General features: G+C 41.1%; 1 protein-coding gene and 1 long non-coding RNA gene across 2 annotated transcripts in view; one reads left to right on the top strand and one right to left on the bottom strand.

Annotated features, from left to right (window-relative positions):
• The window catches only part of LOC133142549 (homer protein homolog 1), a 58,755-nt gene extending 32,401 nt beyond the window's left edge, over positions 1-26,354 (top strand). The window contains exons 4-10 of the mRNA XM_061263826.1: positions 934-1,065; positions 4,282-4,374; positions 6,405-6,547; positions 20,101-20,257; positions 22,189-22,299; positions 22,739-22,819; positions 23,389-26,354. Coding sequence (XP_061119810.1) covers positions 934-1,065; positions 4,282-4,374; positions 6,405-6,547; positions 20,101-20,257; positions 22,189-22,299; positions 22,739-22,819; positions 23,389-23,577 — 906 coding nt within the window. The 3' untranslated portion in view covers positions 23,578-26,354. The remainder of the gene's footprint in view (positions 1-933; positions 1,066-4,281; positions 4,375-6,404; positions 6,548-20,100; positions 20,258-22,188; positions 22,300-22,738; positions 22,820-23,388) is intronic.
• LOC133142551 (uncharacterized) lies at positions 17,379-19,289 on the bottom strand. The gene is made up of 2 exons (XR_009710194.1): positions 18,902-19,289; positions 17,379-17,981 (listed from the first exon to the last, which is right to left on the bottom strand). It is a non-coding gene; the product is annotated as an uncharacterized LOC133142551 (long non-coding RNA).
• Positions 26,355-26,385: the final 31 nt, after the last annotated feature.

Raw genomic sequence — 26,385 nt, 5'->3', positions numbered from 1 at the left:
CGTGTGTGTGCGCTTGTGTGTGTGTGTGTGTGCGTGTGTATGTGCGCATGCGTGTGTGTGTGTATGTGTGCATGCGCGTGTGTGTATGTGTGCATGCGTGCATGTGTGTGTGGTTGCGTGTGTGTGTCAGTCCCTGGAACAGTCCCTTGGCTCATCTCACTTAACCCCTGTGTTAGTGTGGATAGTTTTGCCACTGTGTTTTACCCTGTATATAGTGCAATGTACAAAGTCGCTGTCTGTCTGCTGTATAACGTCTCTTCGGTAACAGAGTGACAGTGTGTTATTTTTCCGTTTTGTTTAAAATGACAGCTTGTCAAATATAAGTCTACATCCTTCATCTTATCTCCTGCATGTCCTCATCCTTATCTCATATATTATGGACAATAAGAGTCTACAAGGGTGTCATTACTGAGGCTGTTCTCTTTAAGTCACACTCTTGCCCTTTCACACTTATCTCTTAGTCAGCGTTGTCATTAAGATGGTTGAGATGCTTTTTCTCAGTGAAACTGGGGCTGGATTGCGATGGGTCAGCTTTGCACAATGTGCTGTGCTCAGATGCCAGCTCTTCTACTGTAATAATAGATCTCAAATCCATCTCCAGATCATTACTGCTGGTGAGGGAAGCCAGTTTCATAACTGTGCTGCTACTTTGACAATCACCGCAAACTCTGAAAAACTTTTTTTATAATAAATTATTTATTACAAACTCAAACAAATAACATTGGCAGTTTCATCAGATACCATCTGCAGTAATTAGCCTACGCTAAATGTAAGCACCTTTCTGCGGCGTCTGAAATGTAATTACAGTTGAAAGCGTGTGGATTTGAAGACTTTCTGACTGTGATGCGCTGATGCGCGCCTGGGCCGTACGCAGTGTGACTGAGCCGGCTGTAACGTCAGGGTGACTGTGGCTGTGTGTGTCTGAACCCGCAGGCAATAATAAACAGCACTATCACGCCCAACATGACGTTCACCAAGACGTCACAGAAGTTCGGGCAGTGGGCGGACAGCCGGGCCAACACGGTGTACGGGTTGGGCTTCTCCTCCGAGAATCATCTGCTGAAGGTGGGTGTGCGGTGGGGGAACTCCTACACTCCCTCTCCTAATGAGAGCTCCGCTCCTGCCTGTCTCCATGTAGGAGGCTTTGTCTACGCTGCGCAAACTTCCTCTGCAGTATGATTCACCGCTGTACTGAACGGGGGCGATGAACCACAGCCTCACTTTCTGAAGGAGCACATTTTTTAGGAGAGTGCACACACTCGTTGACGCACATGCATGTGTGTACCCGCACACAGTCTAGCGTGTATGTGGCATGCATGCTTATACAGTGCAGTCCGTAAGTATTTGGTCAGTGGTAGAATTTCTGTTCTATTGGCTCTGTACACCAGCACATTAGATTTTAAATCAAACAATGAATATGAGGATAATGTGAAGCCTGTCACCTTTAATTTCAGGGAATTATCATCCATTTTTATACCTCCCTTTTTATACATAGTCCCTCCATCTTAGGGGACCAAAAATAACTGGACAGTTGGCTCCTCAGCCTTTTCTGATTAGTCAAGTGTATTCAAAGGTGCTCTTCTGAGACATGAGCCATTGCCCATACCTCGTATTAATGTAACAAGACAGCCGTTTAAATCATTTAGGACCAAGGTTCAAACTAATTGCAATGCACTTTGTCCTTATCTTTTGAGTAATACATTCATAAATAATTCTTACACCATACTTTCACTTGAATGTCAGAAAGTATTTAACAGTGGTGTGTAGTATTCTGAAATTGCAATAATGAATAATTCATAATACAAATGTGATTTGTGGACCCAAGGTTTGAAGTTCAGACATATGGTGCTGTGTTTTTGTGAAGCTGAGCGCAATCGTTTACCGGCTTCAAATGAAAACCCGTACAGTATCGTGTATGTGACTTTACAGTAAGGCTGCCCAGCTCTGTTCACAGAGATCTACCTTCCTGTGGGTTTTTACTGCAGCCCTAACAAAGCTCACCTCAATCAACAGATAGAGATCTCATTCAGCTGCTAATTAGCTGAGTCAGTGTGCCAAATTAGGGTTGAAATGAGAACCAACAGGATTGGGCAACCCTATTTTATAGAAACACATGGAAACAGTTCAAATGCTAGAAATGAAGATTTCTTTATGCAAATCAAAGATGTCATGTAAAATAAAAGGGCTTCTAGATAATTTCAATGTATGATGGAAATACTATGATACTGAAAAAAGAGCCAATGCCAGCAACACTGATAGTTTTGGAAACAGCACCCCCCTCCCCCTCCCACACACACACACACACACACACAAACAATAATGAATAAACAAATAAAGAAAATATATAAATAAAAAAGTGACACTGACACGCTGCCAACTCTCTTCTTACAACAGGCTAATCACTAAGGAAACACAAATGTTGCAGTTTTGGCTTAGGAATGCGTCTCTCTTGCTGTTACAGCTCAAACTGTGTTTTTATTAAGCTAACACGATTTTAGGAAAAAGGCCAACAAAATATTTAGATGGCAGTTGCTTCCCCCAAGCCAGTGCCAAATCTGTGATAATTCAGTCATTTTTGGCTAAACAAGTAGCGTAACAAGCTAAAACTACTCACACTTGGAGAAGCTATGCAGATTTTACAACAGACAGTGACTCCTGATACGGGAAAAGTGTTTATCTACTGTGATTGATGAGTGGAATCTAATGTGGTCTGCCATCCTTATCTGAAAAACTCATTTAAATACAGGGGACCAAGGTTGTATTCACTGATATAATAATACAGAGAAGGACATGATCAGTAACTCAATAGAAATGTAGATTTTAGACTAATTACATACTATTATAACTAACATCGGACAGACTAGTAGTTAATACTGGCCCTTCGCTGTGGTATTATGCATGCTGGCTTGAATAAGAGAGAGAGTGAGCTACAGAGAATGGACACAGCAGCCGGAAGTGAGTATATATATGCGCGTGCGTGGGTGTGTGCGTATAACCAAAGAGGGCCTCAATGGCTCCTTTTTGTATTACATATCCTCACATTATTTATTTGGCACCTGGGTCTCTCACTCTTGCCGCCCAATCATCCCTCATTTTGACGGGCTGAACAAATTCCTCCCTCTCAAACTGGGCTGAAGTGCGATGAGTGCGGTGCTACAAAATGGCCGCTGTGGCTCACTCACCCAGGTGGGAGCTGCACACTGGGGGTGGCTGGAGTGAGTCACATCCCCTCCCCCACACGCACTGCGCAGCTCTTCACCGCCATCCGCCAGCAAATTAAGACCAGGACCACGGCTCCCTCTCCGTCCTGAACCGCTGCCGGTGCGCCCCTGTCAAAGGCTGGATAGAACCGGCATCGCATACGAGAGCATTAATCCATGCACTGCGCTGGGGCAGCTTTGTTTCAGCTGAGCGTGCAGTAGTGCCAGCTGTATGCACATTTGGAGCTTCTCTGTCTGAAGGAATTGGACCTTTTCTTTTGTCGCTGCCCTATTATGAGCGAGATTTGTCCTGTCTGCGTAATGACTTCGCACCCTTCACCAAACTTGATGGGTGAGCGCCGGTCCCAGCAGTCCAGATGGCGGTGATTAAACTTGCGACAGGCAGGTGGCAGAGCAAATGTTTGTCATTTAAAGGGAAAGCCCTGCTTTTTAGTTGAACTCCCACTGAACTCCCACTCATAGAAACTTCTTGAGCTGTGTGCTGCAGTGAATGCGTCGGATTCCAAACTGCATTAAAGAAAAGGGCATCAGCTCCAATGACCAATTTACACACATCTTTTTTAAGTAACATGCACGTGATTTTAGGACAAATATGGTGCATGTAGATTAGATTTTAAAATAAATTCTGATATGAATCACATCAGGAGGTTGTCCAGGTCAGATTCAGCAGATTCCATAGCTCCAGCTATGCATCGGTTAGCATTCTACTGACAAATAACATCCCATAATAAGCATAATTAAATGTAACTGGTTGTTGCACGACACCCTCATCATGGTGCTGGTGAGTGTAACGACTGGGAGAAATATGACTTCAGTGTAAATGCATTGATTATGCAGCACACTACAAATTAAGAGTATAAAGATTGCCAGATACTGTATATTGGATTGAAAGATATCCAATGTGTGAACTGTGTTGTATATGAGCATGAACAGGGTCCACATTCTCAATTTACGACAGCGCTGTTTATTTGAACTAAGTAAAATTGACATTTTAAATAGCCTTTCTGTGCCTTCCAGTTGTAACTGCGTCTGACTATGACTGCTTGTGTCCTGTTCCCAGTTTGCAGAGAAGTTTGCAGAGTTTAAGGAGGCAGCTAGGCTAGCGAAGGAGAAGTCTCAGGAGAAGATGGAACTGACGAGCACTCCATCTCAGGTACAACCCTGCCAAGGGGAGCCACTTGTTTCACCAAATCATACTCATGGTCTTTCTCCACAGTTAGCTTGGCATATGTGTTCTGCAACAAAGGCAGTGGTTGATGATTTTTCTATTATTGTGGAACTGCTATCATGCAGTATATAGAAATTGTATGAACATACAGTACTGTGCAAAAGTCTTAGGCACCTGTATAACATTCTGAACAGATTCCTTCAAAAATAATTCAATGAAAGGTCCTAAATAAACATGCTATACATTTTACATCACATTTCAGTAATTTGACAGAATAGTTAAAAATGGAATCAAATCAGTATTTTTTGTGACCACCCTTCGGCGTTAAAACTGCATCACTTCTCTGAGATAGCCAACGCTGTCCTGCAGTTCTATAAGACTATCAGCAGGGAGGTTGTTCCTGTTGGAGAACTTGCCACAGTTCTTCTACAGACTTTGGTTGGCTCCTTGGTTCTGATCTCAGACAGCCTTGATCAAGGTTTTATGTTAAAAGTAGTCAATTGCTTACAGTGATATGTAACTCTTTAAATTCAATACAAAAATGTCTCTGTAAAATTAAATCTTTTGGAAAATGAATATTGGGAAATCTCAAATGTGTTCTTTTGTACTAACACACGCACACAATTAAACATACATTTATATATATATATAAAGTCTAGGGTGCCTAAGACTTCTGCACAGTGCTGTATGTAGAAAATGTCAAATCAGAAATGTAACCCCATTTAGGCAGGATTAAACGGTGATATATGATGATAATGGTTTCTTAAAAGTTGAAGATGAATTTGAATGACTGCGTGATCAGATCTGAACAAAAGGTTCCATCGGGTTCCTATACTGTACTTTTATTGCATAATTTGTGAGAAAAATGGATCTCAAGCTAACACAGGTTCGGGTAATTCTAGTGATTGCAGGCCTATTTCTAGAGCTACACAGCAATAAATAACAGCATGCATATACAAACCACCAACTGAGATGCCTTCTTACCTAAATAATGTCTTGTGAAGTTGTGGAAACTGCAAGAGAATATAAAACAGTCAAGACCGAGGGACTGTTGACAAAGATGCAACTCTGTTCAGCCACGAACACATTATGTAATCTCACTGGCTGCAGAGCACCTTCAGTGTACCTGCTTCAGTCTTAAATAAAGCAAAAACAAAACTCGAAACCTTTCCCTTCCCGAAGTAATCCCATCAAAATGGCTCAAACAAAAGCAACAATCACCATGTTTTCCCCTACTGCACTGGGTCTTGATAGCGGTTAGAAAATTCAATGTGTTTTATCGAGCTCTTTTAAATCCCTTTCCGGAGTTGTGTCTTCGTTTGCATTTGTTTGCGACAATGACATGTTTGTTCTCAAATTAATCCTACAGCTGATAATGAAGCAATTTTGCTAATCTTCCTGCTGTAGAGATAAAGCTTCGGCATTGTGCTCACTGGCGACAGTTTCAGTCCAGCCCACAGTGGCTCATTACGATGGTGCAGATACAACAGATAGCATCAAGAAGAGACTCATCCCCAGAGCTTTCCTCATCTAAGGAAATGATTACGCTTTAGTTTGTTAGGGCTGTGTTGGTCTTACAGCCAATGCAATGTGGACTTAAATTCCCTCTTATAGAAATGCAATTATTACCAACAGTGCCTAATTATTCTCAGGCTATTGTGGGGTCCTGATGGGTCTTAGTGGGTTATGATTTAGAAGTCGATCTTATCAATTGCTGTAAGAAAACAGTTTTGCGAATTGTAGTAACTCTTGAAGCGAGTCTTGCATAGCATTCATAATATTTTTATAAATGTCACATGAAGCATTATAACCGTTATCACATGCATTACTACATATTATAGCCTGCTTACAGTATATTACTGGTGCTCCTTAATACATCACACATGATGCCTGTAATGTCATAATGGGCAAACTAATATGCTTCATAACCGTATGGCAATTGTTATAAATTGGTCATATTGGACACTATGTCCATTTTTTTACCTTTGACCTTTGGCTGTTTGTGCTGTGTGAAGGAGTCTGCAACTGGAGACATCCAGTCACCTCTGACTCCTGAGAGCATCAATGGTACGGATGATGAGAGAGTCACTCCTGAGACCCCCCCGAACTCGGAGCCACGAGCAGAGCCTTCGCAGAACGCCGTGCCCTTCCCTCACAGGTAACTGCCGCAGGTTTGACTGAAGCCAGGGCCTGGATTAGTACGGAAGCCCCAGTGGCATGGCTCCATGCTGGGATCAGTGGGGATATTCACTGGGAGTTCATTCACCATGTAAAGGCCTGTGGGATGGATTTTTATATGCTCACACTGAAATAATTAGTTTTGCTCTGGGGGGTGGATTCTAGTCTCCCCTTGTGAGATTATTATGTGTTATTACTCTAGAAATTATATTATATTAGATAATAATCATAGATTGTTTCAACACTGCTTGCAGGCTACCATTTGATACTGCTATAGGAAATTATTAGATGTGTATTTTTTAATTCAGAAATATTTTGCTTCTATGGCACTAATGATTTTTAGTAGTGAGTGTTATGTAACAATTCACACTAAATTTAGTTGTGGCTTTATTGTTGTCTGATGGTTGATGTATACAGTGGGGGCAACCTTAAATGTAAATAAATACACAGTAAGTAATGTTAGGTGTTAGTGGACTACAGAATATTCTCCTCTGGAGAACATGGTCAGCGAGCTCCTTCAAACACAAACGCATACAAATAAAATGCTGCTAGTGGCTTATATCAAGTATTATATCAAGTATGACTCTTAAGATGAATGGAAGTGCGCTTTGTTCAGTTTGCAGCGTTTTCAATTTGCCACCGTGAACTTTGCTCTGGAAATAGCTCCACTAAATCTTTCATATTTATCCAGTCTGCCACATTAGGAAGCACTTTGAGACCAATCATGCACAAATCTTTTATTGTTAGCATGATTTTGAAAGCATTTACTTACATAGGGTAATGGAAATAAGCAGTCCTTTTTTCCTTTCAAAGCACGTGCTGGGAATAAAACTAGATGCCTGATAGGCAGACCACCATGGAAAAAAGGCAAAGGATCCAATGTGTTCATTGATTTTGAGTAGGTCAATGCTGTATTGTTGTAGGGGTTCTCAGTCATCACACATGGCCTGGCCTTTCTTTGTACGATTTCTCGGAATCTCATGTGGCCTTTGTACTCGTGTTGGAGTAGGCTACTGTGGGATTGCACTGGACTAATGATGAAGGAAATGCTCATAGCATTCCTGGGATACTCTTCTTTACTTGTGTACGGCAGCACATTTTTCACATTTTGTGTATGCAGGTGTCTGATAAGCTAGTGACAATATTTACATCGTTTGGTCCTCAATCTTTTTATTTCGACTTTTTCTCCAAAGACATTGTAGAAAAAGAAACTCCCACGCCTTCAATGGATAACAAATTGAGGAGGCGTGTCACACACAGGACTTCAGACCTATACTGTTTATGCTTCAGACTGTTATGAGCTGAATACATTTAGCTCATCGAAGGGGCGTGTCACTATATGTAGAGCACGTCACACACTTGACACTGTAATATGCTGACTGGGGGCTGAAGTACTGGTCATACCCTATGTTTTTCTTATGTTCTTGGTTTCACCATAATACAAACTAAACAGCTTAACCTACACAAGGGTAGTTTTTTAAAACGTATTTTCTCGTTTTTTTCTTCAAAAGATAGGGAGGGATTAGCCCTGTAAGCCCATTTATACTAGCTGCCACTGAACTAGACCCTTTTATTTTTACATCAAAATAACACGTTACTTCTAACCACAGCTTAAATGGCCTACTGTGTGAAGGCCCACAATTTATATGCTGACAGGGCTGTGGCCTTAATCTAATGAGCCAGGTTAGGTTCTGTTGCATAATAGGCACTGAATCAATTAGTCATCAGTGTTATATAAGGAGGTCAATGCAGTAACATTAGTGCTACTGCAGAAGAGGATCTGTCAATGTTGAAGACTTTGGAATGAACATGGTCTTTAGAGTACGTGATTCTGTTGTTATTTTATTTTAGAACTGGCAGGACAGCAGAGTTATGTGTGTATGTGTATGTGCAGGCATGCGTGTGTGTGTGCCTGAGTATGTCATCCTGTTCTCTTCAATGGCCATTTTGCTAATAACTACGCCCACTATATTGGTGTAATTGAAACAGTCACATTCTCAAATGGCCTTTTACCAAGGGGCTGGAAAATATTTGGAGTCTAACAGCACTGCCTTCAGACATACAGTAATGTCTTAGCATGCTTTAAGTAAATATGAGATAGTCAGAGACGGTTGTACTTGGGCTCATCGTGTTTGAGAGAGCCTATAAAACACGTAGATACAGTAATAGCAATTCTATGTACAAGTACTTTTGTCAAAATGTACCATGGCAAAACGGACAACAATGATAATTCCTCCAGATAAATTCTAAGTAAACAATGGACATTCTATCAACATTTCTCTGAGTTTGCACATTTTTTGAATGAGAAACTATTATGCATTTGGTCCGCTGGACATTGACATTACCTTATTACCCAGAGAAAGTGAGGTCCCCCCACACTTGTTTTACCACCCACATGTTACAAAATAATGAACCGTTGTTGCTAAAGCAATGGCATCCTGAAATAAGTTCTACAGATGGAACCGTGAGTTTTAATGCTTTCAAACAGTATATCCTGCTACCATAGTGACTTAAGGGGTAAAAATACTCATGTGGTCTGTTTCCCCTGCCAGTTAGCAGCAGCTCAAACAGATTTGAAACAGATCCCAACGTGGCTTCTGTTTCAACTTCTATTAAACTTTTCTCCAGGTGTCTTCTTTTTTATTCTTTTGAGGCACATTGCAACACCCTCTTTTGACCTTTTGACCAGTATTTCTTTGTGAAATGCCTAGACAGTGTGCTACGTTTTTGCTATAAAGTCTGGAATATGGTATTTCAATTTATTTTTAATCTGTGGCATGAAGTTCCTGAAGTAACACCTTGAGTCGTTGGGTTTTTCATTTGCTGCATTGTCGTGATTTATTCAAATCAAATCTGTAGAACCAAGGAACTTTCAATCAAAAGGGTTAGGGAAAATGTCTGAGGATAAACATGGCTTCCCACTTATCCCGGGATCACCCTGCAGGCAGGAGGGATGTAGATGGGATCGCAGAAGAAGGTTGGGAAGAAGAAGTAGAGGATGAGGCGGAGGCCTGTCAGATGGCGTTTTGGGCGTGGCTCTGGGGCGAGAGCGGGGCCTTCCCCGGGCAGTGCAGCATCAGGGCCGTCCTCTGAAGGGGACCTCCTCTGCGGGAGGGACCCGTGGGGAGGAGAGGGGGCAGGGAGCAGGGGCAGAGGCAGAGGCAGGACGAGGACCGGCACTGAGCTGGTCCCAGCGGTTGTGCCAGTGAGGAGGAGCGGTATGTTGCACTTCTTCACCAGGTGACAGTGTGGCTGTGTGGCTCTGATGGTGAGGGACAGCATGAGAGGAGCTTCTCTCTGCCACGTCGCCTCTCCGTCCTGCTCGTCCATGCAAACCAGCACAGGCCCGGAGTCCAGCTCCCACTGTCCCAGTGCCCTCTCACGCTCAGCAGAGTCTGGGGTCTCCCGCTCAGCAGAGTCTGGGGTGTCACGCTCAGCAGAGTCCGGGGTGTCATGGTCAGCAGAGTCTGGGGTGTCACGGTCAGCATAGTCCGGGGTGTCATGGTCAGCAGAGTCCGGGGTGTCATGGTCAGCATAGTCCGGGGTGTCATGGTCAGCATAGTCCGGGGTGTCATGGTCAGCGGAGTCCGGGGTCTCACGGTCAGCATAGTCCGGGGTGTCATGGTCAGCGGAGTCTGGGGTCTCACGGTCAGCGGAGTCTGGGGTCTCGGGCTCAGCAGAGTCTGGGGTCTCGGGCTCCTGGTTCACAGAGCAGGTGGTCTCTGGGTCTTCCGTGCCCTGCCTATCATCCCGGGGCTGTGAGAAGGACTGGGGTTTGGCCGGTTTGGTTTTGAGGGGGACGTACTTTCTCAGGCTGCGCTCATGGCTGCTGCTCGCCCTGATGTTAGAGATGAAGAAACTCTTCTTCTGCAGACAGGACGAGAGAACCAGAGAGCAACCTTATTTCCCGATTCTACAGAGAGCCAGTCAAGTTCAATAGTTCAGTATGAAATTAACTGTATGATGTGGAAATTGCTGTGTATTGGATGAACTGATATTTGCTTCTCCGAAATTAATCTCTGGCCCTAAAATTGACAGCCATTAATGATCTCATATTATACGCCTTTCCAGTGTTTTATTTTAGGTCCTGATATCCATAAAAAGATGTTTGTGTGGTTTTAAGTACCCAAAACAATCTCTATCCAGTTGTACATGTTAATTCTCCAGCGCCTCTCATGAGAGAACAGGCTGTTTTAGTGACTGTGTCTTTAAGGCTTATTGATATCAATGAACCTCTGCTCTGATTGGCTGGCTAGCTCCAAGAAATTGAAAGGTGTCTGTGCTGAGTGCTTGGATTTGCTGAAGCAAGCGAGTATGTCATAGTGATGCCATATCTTCACAGTCCAAACGGCTCCAAACTGTCCAAACAGTTCAAATGCACATTTACTTCATACAGACTGTGTGGATTTATTTGAGGACTGTATGTTTTGATACTTTCACAGTGTTTTTATAACACCTTTATAATTCACATAGCACCTTTAAATAAAACAAAGAAATGAACAATGCCTTGGTAAAAATAATATCATCTTCAAAGACTCTTGCTCAAGAAGGTGTCAATACCAAATAAATTTGGAAATATTTTAAACATTCAACACCATCACCTACAGATTGTTCTAGTTGTCTACTGCAAGGTTTGACCTGTTTATAACTAAGGAAAGAAAGTCACAACTAAATACTCAGGAGCATTTTATACAATGCTATTCAGTTTAATCAGTTAAGAATATTTCTCTCACTGTTATGATGGGTGTGTTACTGTGTGGTGTAAGCATGTTACCCTGGGGATTGGAGAATACGATTGGGAGGGCCCAAAATGATAACTGTTGGTTGTCTCAAGTTGTCTTGGAGAAAACTGTGGAAAGGAGAGTGAAATATATTGGAGCAATTGATTAACCACCTAAAACATAATTTTTTTATGTTCACTTATGGCACATGCCACTCTCAGGCTACAGGCTACTATACTATCCAGGAAAATATTAGCTAGTGTGCGTGTGTGTGTACATCATCAAGCACTTTATTAGGCACATTTTTACTTTATTACACCAACTTATTCATGCGATTATCTAATCAGCCAATTGTATGGCAGTAATGCAATGCATACAATCACGCAGATACGGGTCAGAAGCTTCAGTTAATGTTCAACCATCAGAATGGGGAAAAAATTTGATCTCAGTGACTTTGACCGTGGAATGATTTTTGGCGGTAGACAGGATGGTTTGAGAAAAATCCAGTGAGTAGCAGTTCTGCAGACAGAAACACCTTGTTAATGAGAGATGTCAGAGGAGAATGGCCATACTGGTCAAAGCTGACAGGAAGGTGACAGTAATGCAAATAACCACACAAAAATAAGTCTAATAAATACCTAATGAAGTGTTCACTGAAGGTATGTACACAGTGTATGTGCTGTACTGGGCACTACCTCTTGAAAGGAGCGCTCAGAAGTTGAAGGCGCTGACAAAGGTCTGAATTGATCCCTATAGGTTGTCAGAAATTCTCCTCTAAGCAGATTGTCAGGAGGCTGGGGGAAAGAGAGACAATATAGTTTTATGTGGATACTGTCATTAATAACCGCCTATATGGCCAACAAAACTTTCCCTGACTTTCCCTAAGAGCTTTGTGCAAAGTTACATACAAAATACACACTCGTACAAGCACAAACGCACTGTAGAATGTTTGTGGAAAAAGATGAAAAGATCCCTTCCTGAAGCACATACACAGAGAAACACACCAGCCTGATGTTCTAGAATTAAAACCAGCCATTATACTGCTTCAAGCATTCAACTGCTCTTTATTCGTCAAAATATTTATCTGTAATCATAGAACGATTGTTAGAAACTCTAATGTGGATAAAATGGCTCAATGATCACAATTCCCAGCTGTTGACATCTTTATTTTTCTTGAAACAACATTGTGTCAATAATATATAGTTCAACACTTAACAAATATTTATGTATTTTATTTATACCCATTAATATGTTTTATAATATACCTATGAATGACACAATGGAATCTTACATTAATATTTCTTATATGAAAAATTATTAAAGAGCAACTGAAAAGACAGATTATTCTTCCTTACTATGTTAATACTTCTTAATATTTATCATGAAATATTGTCTAATTCAAATAGTAAACAGTTTTTTTACTATTTGAATTAGACTGCCACTTATTAATCACAGTCAGGCTACATTGTATTTAAAGACATGTAGCTGATTGCATATTAAATGCAGACTATGAAGCTAGTTTCCAAGGCCCCGTTGTAGCTGACAGGTGGACTTTTTGAAAGGAAAGAATATCTCATTTATCTAAATATATTTCCCTGCAGGTGTGTGTGTGTGTGTGTGTGTGTGTGTGTGTGTGTGTGTGTGTGTGTGTGTGTGTGTGTTTGTTTGTTTGTTTGTTTGTGTGTGTGTGTGTGTGTGTGTGTTAGCTACTCAGTTTTTACCACGCATGTGTGTTTACCTTATTGGCTCTTGGTGTCACAGCTTGTAAATTCTGGCGTCCAAAGTGCTTCACTAACCAGAGAAGGACACATTGCTTTAATTAATTACCTTCATAGTCATATTTTTGATTGAGACCATTTCATGAAACTAATGTGTCTACCTGCACTGGCAGTGACACTGATACAAATGTCGCCTTTCAAAGGTGTCTCCAATCAGTTCAATCGTGTGGCTATATTCCACATTTAACTGGGTCAATCAATTCACATTCAGCTGTTAACAGCTGTTAACAGCGACATTTTATTTGTAAAATCTCAGACAATTAAATTAATGTTTTTTATTTTTTATATAAAAAAGATATGATTGAACCCCTCGATTAGCCACCTCAAACCTTTCGCTTTTTTGAACCTCAAATTTTTAGGTATTATGGTAGTAATGTTTAACGCCTGGTGGATTTGCCATTATATTGTTCACAGCCGGTTTTAAAACACAGATCCGCATTTCACCTCCGCCTACAACACTTGCAACACTTCTGCGATCGGGAAAAACTGATACTTGTCTGCCCTTTCCCGAGGTGCACAGTTTTTGTGCAATATGAAACGAAATACCCCCAGAATAGCCAAATAACTAATATAACACAAACGCTAATGTGGCACCTACTTGAAATCTGATAACTGGATACACCCCGCGAATGGATTTCCCGTTTACCAGATTTCTGCTCCGAACTGAACCTCTTATACAAATGTATATTAGTAATGCAACCTTTCGATGTCACAGTGTATTTTTTGACGTCATAACCACGAGTACACGCATATACTGTAGATCGATCTCTGCCCCTCTCCATCGACTATACGTCACTGAAGTACGATAGCTGATGGTAAAAGGTAGCTAGTTTACCAATTTGCATAACACTGCTGTTCCATGTGGGTTTAATAGTCATAGGTTATAATGTATTGGCTATATCAATTTTACAACATCTAACGTAGCCTATGACAGGGATCCGACCACACAGAATGATCTAAACTGAGAGGTTGGAATACACGTTTTAAGAACTTTCCACACAGTTGCATAGGTTTATCAATGTTAAGGGAACTCCAGTCCCAGCTAGATGCCTGCAAATAAATATGAAATTAATTAAGGAAAAGCCTATTGAGAAGGGTATCAAAACCATCTATGCCTACTGTAGTGTTGCTGCACCAAGCCCATGTAAAACAATTGTTTATTCTTTTAAATGTCTGTTGACAAACATTCAATTGCAATTAATCATATAAATAAAATGGTAAAGCAAGAGAGGTCGTGTTTTCTATCAGCTCGTCGTGGAGCGTTGCACATTGCCGCTGCGTAAGCGCCCCCTAGCGACTGAACGGACACCTACAGAGTCTTCCTTGGTTGATCAACTATACTGTAAGCAACTGTATGTGAAGTAGTCGCACAGAAACCAATTGATAGACGGATGGTAATTAGTTGGTGAAAATGGTCTAAATAAAATGCTGTGAAGTTATATAATAAGTAATCCAACTCTTAAAATGTAACGTTCATCATAATGGAAATGTATCATGTCCCTTTGGAGTTTTGGGTCCAGCGATTAGGAAAGATGCTTTAAGTGCTGGTGTTTTTCACTGTCACTTTATACAAACTGACATAAACTCAAATCAATAATTATTGAAAATAACTACTTATTTTGAATTTTGGTTTTGGGTTATATTAGCTGCAAAAATCAATCATATGCAATGCCAAAAAGAAAACTTTTTTTTACAAGTTTTTGTCTGGGCAGTTTACCCCACGTGGCTACTCTTTCAGGCCTGAGAAAGAACCAGGAAATTACCTTCTGTTTCCTACCTTCTGTAAACCATGGGGACACAATGTGTAAAATGTCTTTTGAATTTTGAGTATTCTTGTCTGATTCTCCACCAGTGAACTTGAGCATGTACTGTATCTTCTTTTTCAGAGAACTGTTTAACGCATGTAGAGTCTACTCCTTTTAGACCGGGAGGTGCCGTCGCTGAAGGTTTCAGTGTCATGCCAAGGCTTTGTGTCCTCAAGCTGACTACCTTAACCACTATTTTAAATCTTCCTTTTTTCTTCATCAATCTTTCAACTTACTCTGGTTACTCTTGATGTGTCCTTTTTGCTTGGTTTGTAACAACTTTATGTTGTCATATAAAGATTATTTGGGTATTATTTGTATCTTTCTTGCTTCATTCTAATCCCACAGTCATCCTAATTCCCATTTATAAGCAATAGAAGCAAGACAGACTTTGAACTTGTATTTTTGATTTTTTAATAAATATTCTCTCATAATCTTGGAATGTTTGGAATATATGTATTTGGAGACCTGGAATGCCTTCTGTTGTATTGATATTTAGCTAATATTTTGTACCTTATAGTTATCACAAATTAAAATCCTTGCTTTTCTCTTTGTGACCATAAATAATAAATGTTTGTGAAGATTTTTTTTAAAATAGAGCCAAGGAAAAGTTTAAAGGGTCAAAACATTTTGCTTATTGTATGCAGCATTGCATTGAATTTTGTTTAATATCTCAGCTGTCTTTTATTTGTGCATATGTTTATTAAATATGGTGTTCCAAATACATATCAACAATAGTTGTAATTGTCCCATTTTTATATAAACATCTTTACCCTTGGACTAATCTTTTATTATTATTATTATTATTATTATTATTATGATTATTATTATTTTATTATTTTTATTATTATTATTATTTTTATTATTATTATTATTATTATTATTTCATAATTTGAGAGTAGAGACATAAAACATAGTAATCCCTGTATACATTAAGTGATTCATGTACTTTATATAGTTTTCAGACATTGAATTAGTCTCAGTACCATCAGAATCTTTACTTGCTCAGGGAAGGTTTTTTGGTTGAGCACTGGATTGGGATACGTGGGGAGATGTGGTGTTTTCAGCCCTGTCTGGGGGCGAGTCTATTTGTGTTCCACTGGTGGGCGAAGGTGATGACTTCCCATCCTGCCTGTCTTAGCTCCCACTCTGAGTGAAGACCTCAGTCACCCACTCACTCAAGTGGTAGGGTAATTCCAGTGTGGGAATGCACACTTCACAATACACTCACTGAGCACTTTATTAGGAACTTTACTTTATGACACCTACTTATTCATGCGATTATCTAATCAGCCAATTGTGTGGCAGCAATGCAATGCATACAATCATGTAGATACGGGTCAGGAGCTTCATTTAATGTTCACATCAGAATGGGTAAAAAATGTGATCTAAGTGACTTTGACCGTGGAATGATTGTTGGTGGCAGACAGGGTGGTTTGAGAAACTGCTCATCTCCTGGGATTTTCACCCACACTAGTCTCTAGAGTTTGCACAGAATGGCGGCAAAAAAACATCCTGTGAGCAGCAGTTCTGCAGACAGAAATGCCTTGTTAATGAGAGGTCAGAGGAGAATGGCCAGACTGGTCAAAGCTGACAGGAAGGTGACAATAACACAAATAACCACACATTGCAACAGTGGTATGCAGGAGAGCATCTCTGAACTCACAACGCATCATAACTCTAAGTGGATATGCTACAACAGTAGAAGTCTAAAAAATAAGTGATAAATACCTAATAAAGCGCTCGGTGAGTGTATATACAGTACAGAATGTATCAATTGGTATTATATTGACAGTCCTGCTGTCAGTGAGCCATACATAGTGACTCATTTTTCTATATTTTTATTATTGACATTGTTGCACCCTGTATCACCTCCCAGAATTGCGCTTAACACACCAAGTTTTGGGGAAAAGTAGGCTCATCCGCTTCAGAGGGCTTGGTTTCTTGTCCCTCACTCGTATAGTTAGTCCAGCGGTCTCTGTCTTCTGCACGTGAGCTTACTGGCTGTATTCACTGTCCTTACCAGCTCACCCCTGAATGATTAATGAAGTGACCACTGAGTGTATATACAGTGAGCTCCATATGTCCATATGGCTCCATATTGCAGTGAATGGTGTGAAAAACAAAAAACATCCTGTGAGCAGCAGCTCTTCGGGCAAAAACGCCTTGTTAATGAGAGAGGTCAGAGGAGAATGGCCAGACTGGCCAAAGCTGACAGAAGGTGACCATTATGCAAATAACTACACATTACAACAGTGGTATTCAGAAGAGCATCTCTGTACACGCACCGTGTCAAACCTCTAAGGCTTCAGCAGCAGAAGCCCAATAAGTCTAATAACTCACTGAGTTTATGTTCTCTGCCTTCAGAGATGTTTCATCTGTGTGTGTTTTTCACAGACGTGTCTGTGTCACCACAGAGTGATGGTAGAGACACCTGACTGGGCATTGTGTACTCTGATCCAGCAGTAGCTGTTCTTTGTGATGTTTACAAAAGTGGTCAACACAGATCATGGTCATGGTTTTATTGGTGAGCATTATTAGCAAAGGCACAGAAATGGCTTACATACACAGTAACATAGTGGTAGACATCCTCTTGTGCCTCTGGCATTGCCAGTAGCTGTTGCCTTGCGCTGGTCCTGGGTCATGTTGGCTCTGTTATTTGCAGCCTTGCTGTTGGTGGTTGGAGACGTGTGCACCTAGTTCCAGTGCAGCCAAGTGGCACAGTGCTGAAGTACCTTGTAGCCATAAGGTGGCAGGCTCAGAGGGAAAAAAATATGTTATACTGTTGCCAAAGCTACTTGTTCTTGCTTATGGAAATATAACTATTTACAACATGCAGAGGAAAATATACAAGCTGCAATCTTAAATTAATCATATGCTAAGCAAACAGATGGTTGAAAAGTAAACTATACATTTTCTGGTGGTGTCAATGTGACTTACGGTGCATAAATCATACGAGCTGACTGTGGGTGAGGGGGGCTGTGCCCCGGAGAATGGCCCTGCTGGGGTGAAGTTCAGGAGGTAGGCGGTTGTCAAGCAGTCAGAAGGTTGCTGGTTCGATCCCCTGCTCAGTGGCTCCCGACAAGCTGATAGGATCCTTGCATAGCAGCCTATCGCAGTTCGTGTTTGTGTGAATGAGAGGCATCAATTGTACAGCGCTTTCGATCAATGCGCTGTATAAATGCAGTCCATTTAGCATCCATTTAACATGGTCATTTACACCCAGAACCTCAACTCCATATATATGGAAGAATATAATCTAGGACCTTACAGTACTAAGAGATGTAAAAACATTGACAGAGATAACTATGAATTAACTATGAATTAATACAGCAAAATGGATTTTGAAAGTCGTGCTTTTATTAAGCCAGTCAGTAAATAAATTATGACTTGTGTGTCTACATTTATTTTAATGAATGGAAATATGAAATACTTGCCCTTACTTTGGAAGATGGACTCAATATAGTAACTATAACAAAAATATGATTTCCTATGAATCAGTGTTTGATCAAATAGTGTACAGGGGATCAGATCACCAGAAGCCTAATTCTGCTGAAGTTTATCTTCTTAACTAAATACCATGAGCAAAGTCCCATTATGGTGCATAGCCGTTAATGTATTGAACCCAAACAATACTTTTAGCCGAAGACTACCCAATAAAATTTAAACTAAGTGATTAAGCTCAAAAATGCATATAATTTGATTCAGTATATCCTTGGAATATGTTCCATTACATTGATTATGTGGAATAGATTGAGTGCATTTTGTTGCATTTGTTGAACTGAACAATGTTTTTAATTATGTTTTAAATACACAATATTGTGAATCCATCCCTGCTTCCCCCTGAAATAATACTTGTTAGATTCATTTCTGATTTTGAAGTGGTAAAAAAGTCAATAACCTAGTCATAATGCATTTCACTGATGTGCACATAGTAGGCAAGCAGCAGAAATCATGCCACAGTAGAATAGTTCTCCATTTTTCTAGAGGATAGAGGACATTTTCAACATGTAATTGGGATTCACCTTACCAAAGTCAGATCGCTCATCCCTTTCATCATTCATGGAACCCCGGCTCCTTCTCGGCCTTGTACCTGAAAAACAGAGAAAGCGAACATCTTTAGTCGCTCTGAACGTGCTCCGGGATATTTAGTCTGTAGCCGTACATATGGAGAGAGGCGGCGTGGAAGAGGAAAGTAGATAGTTTAGCTGTTAGCTCCACTCCTGAATCTGCTTTCACATGGCTGGGCTTTTTAAGCGCTAACAGTAGCCTGTCAGCTCTGCATCCCACTGGGTTCTCCGTGGGTGCGGGAGAGTGGGAAGGGGGGTTTGTCATTCGCACATGCGTCACGCAGAGGGGGCGTGAGGACATTGGTAGGCGTGGGAGAGAGAGGTGAAGATGAATGTCTCCTCTTTCTTCTTTCCTCTTCGTGCAGCTATGAGTGGGTGAGTGCACGATGCGCCGCGCAGAGCGAGGGGTTTATGGGAGAGGAGGACAGGGGAAGTTTTCTCCCTGAGGGCTCATTGGCATAGCGGAGAGGGAATGTAGATGGGGGGGGGGGGAATCCAAGAATCCTTTCTTTTCATTTCTAAGTGATGCAAATGTAAAATCAATCGCAATGAGCTGATTCAGAGACTGCTGAAATACCACTGAAGGGCATTGCTTGTGTTTAAGCCTACCGAGTAGAAGGACAGCACTGCATGACAAGTACAGAGACATTCTAACCAAATCGGTCAGTGCATTTTCATCTGTACTGTCATCTGGTATGTTTGCTGCTTCTTCTACTGCTTTTCATCTGATGTCTTATTTTGCCTTTGCAAAGTTGAAGTTACACAATATTTAATTTGTAAATAGACAGCATTTGTTGGATATAGCTAATAGATCTTAGCTGAGAGATTACCTATTTTATCCTCTGAAGACTGGGTACTGTAAATGAACAAATGTGTTCACGGGGCTAATTTTGCTTTTTCTTCAAGCTGTTTTTATCCTAAGTCAGATTCATTTCAGGGGTGGAGAAAAGTTGAAATGACAATGGTTGAATCGTTTATTTTGGAGGAAGCGGTAAGAATGGAATTTGGCCCTTGACTCTAGAATTTCTCTTGTATCGGCCTAGTGCTTGGTAATGTATTGGGCCATATGTTAAGCAAATATATTATGTAATTTGTTGTAGTGTCATTTAGCGTATTATGGTGGAAAATGTATTTGTTTGTGCTTATGATTAATCTCCAGCTCCACCATAAACAAGCACTGGGAGGCAGAGCTGGCGGCTCTCAAGGGGAACAACGCCAAGCTCACCGCGGCTCTGCTGGAGTCCACGGCCAACGTCAAGCAATGGAAGCAGCAGCTCGCAGCCTATCAGGAGGAGGCTGAGAGGCTACACAAACGGGTGAGACCGGATATATAAGTGGGCGAGCGATGAGAAAGAGGGGGTACACGAGTGGGTATGGGAACAGAAAGGGTATATGAGTGGGTAAGGGAACAGAAAGGGTATATGAGTGGGTAAGGGAACAGAAAGGGTATATGAGTGGGTAAGGGAACAGAAAGGGTACACGAGTGGGTATGGGAACAGGGGGTATATGAGTGGGTAAGGGAACAGAGAGAGGGTATATGAGTGGGTAAGGGAACAGAAAGGGTATATTAGTGGGTAAGGGAACAGGGGGTATATGAGTGGGTAAGGGAACAGAAAGGGTATATGAGTGGGTAAGGGAACAGAAAGGGTATATGAGTGGGTAAGGGAACAGAAAGGGTATATGAGTGGGTAAGGGAACAGAAAGGGTATATGAGTGGGTAAGGGAACAGAAAGGGTACACGAGTGGGTAAGGGAACAGGGGGTATATGAGTGGGTAAGGGAACAGAAAGGGTATATGAGTGGGTAAGGGAACAGAAAGGGTACACGAGTGGGTATGGGAACAGAAAGGGTATATGAGTGGGTAAGGGAACAGGGGGTATATGAGTGGGTAAGGGAACAGAAAGGGTATATGAGTGGGTAAGGGAACAGAAAGGGTATATGAGTGGGTATGGGAACAGAAAGGGTATATGAGTGGGTAAGGGAACAGGGGGTACACGAGTGGGTATGGGAACAGAAAGGGTATATGAGTGGGTAAGGGAACAGGGGGTATATGAGTGGGTAAGGGAACAGAAAGGGTATATGAGTGTGTAAGGGAACAGAAAGGGTATATGAGTGGGTAAGGGAACAGAAAGGGTATATGAGTGGGTAAGGGAACAGGGGGTATATGAGTGGGTAAGGGAACAGAAAGGGTATATGAGTGTGTAAGGGAACAGGGGGAAGGTACATGAGGTGGTAAGTGAACAGAGAGAGGGTACATACTGTAAGTGGCTCAGGGAACAGAGAGAGGGTATTTAAGTGGCTCAGGGAATAGAGAGAGGGTATTTAAGTGGGTAAGGGAATACAGAGTTTACATAAGTGGGTTAATTAATAGAACATTTGAATCTATTAAAATAATATTGATTTTTAGGTGTCTATTGATTTTTTTGAATTTTAATTTTAGAAATCAAGCTTACTGTACAAATGCATGTTCGAATCCTTGATTCAGTCTTCAGAGAAACTGCTGGGTTCACATACAGTACAAGCTTTAGTTTAATATTTAAATATCCCTTGGGGCAGCAGAATACAAATTAAAATATTGCAGTAAAAGATTATTTTCAATTATTTTCTGAACCATTGGTGAGTTCTTATTAAAATATATTTATTGTAAAGCTGTGAATGTTTTTTTGACATTTTAGCCTTGAAAACCATAGCGATTTGTGATTTATTTTCATGCCTACAGTCCTGTCATTGTGCTCCCGCTAGAGGGCACCAAAACAGGAGCTCGGTATTTTAGAAAGAACCATGTATTATCTTTCAAGCAATTTACCTGTCATTTACTTGTGGTAATTAGTTAATATGGTACAGCTAATGCTCTCAATTCAATATGCAGTAGCTGGTATTTTGGACCCAAAGGTGTCATGTTCTTAGAACTACTTTAATTAAAAGGTGCCTGGAATAATTTATCTACAGTACATCTAAGAGAAATTGCACAAAGACAGAAGAGATTGCAAGCTTTTAAAATGATACGTGTATTGTGATATACAAGATAAAGTATTCTGAGTATCATTGAATGTGAGGGAAAAGAAAAATAATTTAGCTTAACAATGTCACTTCTGGGAACTGGGAAACTCGCTGTGGGTTACCAGTGAGCTTTACATTCCAGTTAAATCAGAGAGATCAGGAGAATAAAGCCTCTTTTAGCATTTTTCTGAATCCACACACAATAATGTTCCAGATGCTGAAATGGTGCTTGTTCTATGTGTGTTCAGGTCACAGAACTGGAGTGTGTCAGCGGCCAGACCAACGTGATCAAATCTCAAAAGACAGAGCTCAACCAAACTATTGAGGAGCTGGAGTGTACGCTGAAGGCAAAGGAAGAGGTAGGGCGTGACACCGGATAGCTCCTTAGCCAGACTGGAGGTGCAGTGACAACTCTGTCACTGACTAATCAAATCCCTGAGCGAACTGCCCCCTTGTGAAAGCAGTGCATTTTATCACTGCATGTGTCAAGGGCTGCCCTCAAATGACATCAGTTTCTTCAGCACTTGAACCTGTGGGTCTGTGGACTTGTTAGTGCCACTGTTAGAGCTGCTATATACCACATTTCCTCCTTTCTACACTGGTTCTTCAGCTGACTGGTTCCAGTAATGAGAGCTGGTGAAACATGCTAGAACTGAATTTGTTGTGCCCTGGGTATCGCTGCACCAGTAACACATCACATACAGTCCTGCTGTGGAGGATCAGTGGGGTCTTTTGCTGCCCTATCCTTTGCCAGTTCAGAGAAGGCCTCTGATCAGCGATGTTCTGTTGGGTCCACAGGAATTGGAGCGGTTGAAAGAAGAGGTAGATAATGCTAACCAACTGCAGGCTCAGAGAGACTCACTCACGCAGAAACTGCAGGTAAGACCAGGTGTTGGCAGCATATGGTCTTTATTTGCTGTGGCCCACAAAAATGCTATATTATCACGGTGTTACCCTTGAAACTGTTTGGCAGCTTATTGTGATTGTTGGCTAAGGGAATCAAATGGAAATTAAGCAAAAGCCATAACCTTTGCCTTTCATAACATGTAATATTAATGATTAGATATGATTCACCAGCTCTGACCATTGCATTGTTTGTGGTCATAACTCATTGAGCAGATTTGTAGGTTGAGCACTGAATGAGTCGAATGTGAAGGACGACTGGTGTTTCCACCGAATACCCTAGCTCAATTAGCTATGTAGATGTCTACAGTGTATATATGGTATGTGTTTATCATTGATATGGACACAAAAGTAGTCTTTTCATCTTTCATTATTGCACTTGTCAAAAATATACAGTACCTAAAATGTCAGACTATGTAAATGATTGGTAATCATGGTAATTAAATGTTTAAGAAGAGTAGTAGTTGATAGACAGGGAAACAGCCCTACATGCCCACCCCTGGTCTAACTGGGCACCCACTACGCCCGTTTGTGCCCCTCCACAGGAGACGGAGACGAGGAACAAGGACCTGGAGGCCCAGCTGTCAGAGCTGGAGCAGCGGCTGGAGAACAGCCAGGTGGAGCAGGAGACCTTCCGCAACAACCTCAAGACCCTTCTGGAGATCCTGGACGGCAAGATCTTTGAGCTGACCGAACTGCGGGACAGCCTGGCCAAGCTCATCGAAGGCAGCTAGAGCACCCAACCCCCTCCCCCCCTCCCACCTCCACTCGGGATAACGACACGCTAACGCAGTGCAGAAACACGCAACACACACAAACTCATGGTGCTCACCATGGAGTCCTGCCTACCTTTCACCTCCTCTGAACCCAGAGAACTACTGTTCATTTTCTAACCTACAATATGATTCTGCTGGTATTTTTTTGCTTTATTTTTTCTTATGTTTCTGGTGGTTTTGGTAGCATTATAGAGTATTTGTCTGTTCCTTTTGGGTTTTTTATTTATTTGGACTTCATTTCAAAAAAGTGGTATGTTGTGCATGACATGCCACCACCTGCAGATGGTAAGAATTTCAAATTATTTATTAAAAGGGTACTTCTTGATTTCTCTTTTCTCCCCTGATGGTTTCTACATGATGGTTGGCATTATTACGCTGAGGTAAGGCACCTGCTAAGGAGATGTACGATGCTGGTCTCAGACTCTTTATTCTGAGGTGGTTGTTGGGCTGTGGCGTAGTCTTGGGGGAGTGGGGGGGTCGAAGGGGGATCCCCTTGGCAGGATCACATTGCTCCCACAGCCATTTGTTGTAGCCACCCCACAATGGCCTTCTCCTTCCCCTTGTTGAAACTGCCTCACAAGGGTCCCCGTCAAAGGCAAACGAGGGCCACGGTTGAGGGGAAAATATCTCAGAAAATGTTTCGTAACTTTTAACACAAGGCAAGACATGGAGGGCGGCATTTAATGAGCAATACAGGAAAGAGCCTCTGGAAATCATTGCAATTTCACAATCAGGTATTCTCTTTCTCTTCTGAGTGAAACATGCAGTACATGACGGTGAATACTGCATGTCACAGAGATGCAGCAAAGGGCCTATTTAACATAGTGATGAGATGCTGAGCAGTGTCTACAAAGCAGTCTTTAATTTCTAATATACTTATAAATTATATATATATCACTGTATGTGTATACAGTGCACTCCATGAGTCTTGGGACTTCTTTCTTCATTTGGCTCTGTACTCCACACGTTTAGACACGTAGTTAAAGTACAGATTTTCAGTTTTCATTCAAGCATATTTTTATACATTTTGGCTTCACCATGTAGAAATGACAGTACTTTTTTATACATAGTCCCCCCGTTTCAGGGCACCATACTATTTGGAACAGTATTCACAGATGTTTCTGATTAGTCAGGTGTGTTCAGTCACTTCCTTAGTGTAGGTATAATACATTTCAGTATCTAGTCTTGATTCTAGACTTTTGATTGCCTTTCCAGTGTGTTATTGATGTGTGCAGACTTGAGGACCAGTTGTGCCAATGAAAGTCAAGGAAGCCGTTATGAGGCTGAGAAAACAATAGTCTTAAAACTAAAATGTATAAAAATACCCTTTAATAAAAGCCAAGAATCTGAACTGCACATGCGCTGTTTGATGACAAATTGTGGAATAGAGCCAAATCAAGAAAGAATGACTGTGTCCCAATATTATGGAGCACGCTGTCTACTGTATATACAGTGTGCTCCATAATCAACTTTATATTCTACTTTTAAAAATGGAATTGTACGAGACTGTTTGAATGAATCTGAAATTATTTCTCCTTTTGTTGCTTTTTGAAGTGCTATGCTAAGACTTGACACCCTTAATTTACTGATTATTTCAAGAAATATTACAATCATGGATATTATGAGAATTATTCATGGTACAAAGGTGGTTGTATTTGTAAAACCTCAAATTATTTGCATTTTCTTATTTTTTCTTGTATGTACGTGAGTATTATGATTGTGATAGGTGTGGAAAACAAAAGAAGAGATGCGTGCGCTGGACTGAAAGGCAAAGCATTCAGTGGTGTGACATGATGATATTAATGGCTCAGATTTTTATTTATATTTTGCCAAATATGGTTTCCTGTACAGTGAATTTCCTGCTGAAGCTGCCTTTGGTACACAGATATGTAATGGGTAGCCAACTACGGTACTGTTTGATGGGTTTATTCTTGCCAAAAATCTGTGATTATGTTTTAAAAAATGATATGTGTATACCTGAAGAACACTATTTAAGGGCTTGTAGATGGACTGGTTTTCTTTGAAGAATTTTACAAGGCTAAAAGTTAGCATTCTACTATCTGATATACATATTATTACAAAACTTTGAAAGGTAATAAAACCATTTGAGTAATATTTAAATATTGATATAACACATGCTTAAAACACAAGTCATTTGAAGTTTATAGTAAATATATACATATATTATATATATTTATCAAGGGTTTAATTCCTTGTCGTAGTTTCACCCCCTGTAGGTATTTTTTATTGTATACTGTATTACCTGGAACTCTGGTCTGTTTAATGCCTCTGAATATTCGAGGATTTTTCCCTTCAGTGCTGGGAAGGCACTGTGTTCTTACCACCCACACCCTCTCCTGTAGCTATCGGACTGATGCCCAACTCCAATAGCTCGATGAAGGAGGTCTGGAGTATTGAGGGGTACAGGTTGTATTTTTAAATACAGTGATGGCTAACTGAGCTACAGTAACTGTGTTGCCTTTTATTTCGTGACAACATGCCGCATTATGAACCACTGCCTGGACTGGAGCACTGTGTTTTCATATGTGTATGAGACTATTCGCTGGATGACTTATGCAGCGTTTCGCAATTGTGATGACGGCCATTTCGGGATAATAACCAGTTTGCTGCTTTGTGTCCATGCCCCTGGCCCATGCCCTTCCCACTGAAGCAGGTAAACCGTGGTCAAGAAGAGTCTTTGTGGAGTGAACTCAAATAAATACACTTACAACCAATGGATTTTTATGCTACTACCAACATTATTCA

The sequence above is a fragment of the Conger conger genome, chromosome 12, assembly GCF_963514075.1.
Source record: "Conger conger chromosome 12, fConCon1.1, whole genome shotgun sequence".
In the NCBI taxonomy this organism is placed as follows: domain Eukaryota; kingdom Metazoa; phylum Chordata; class Actinopteri; order Anguilliformes; family Congridae; genus Conger; species Conger conger.
This window is presented reverse-complemented; position numbering and strand designations above follow the sequence as displayed.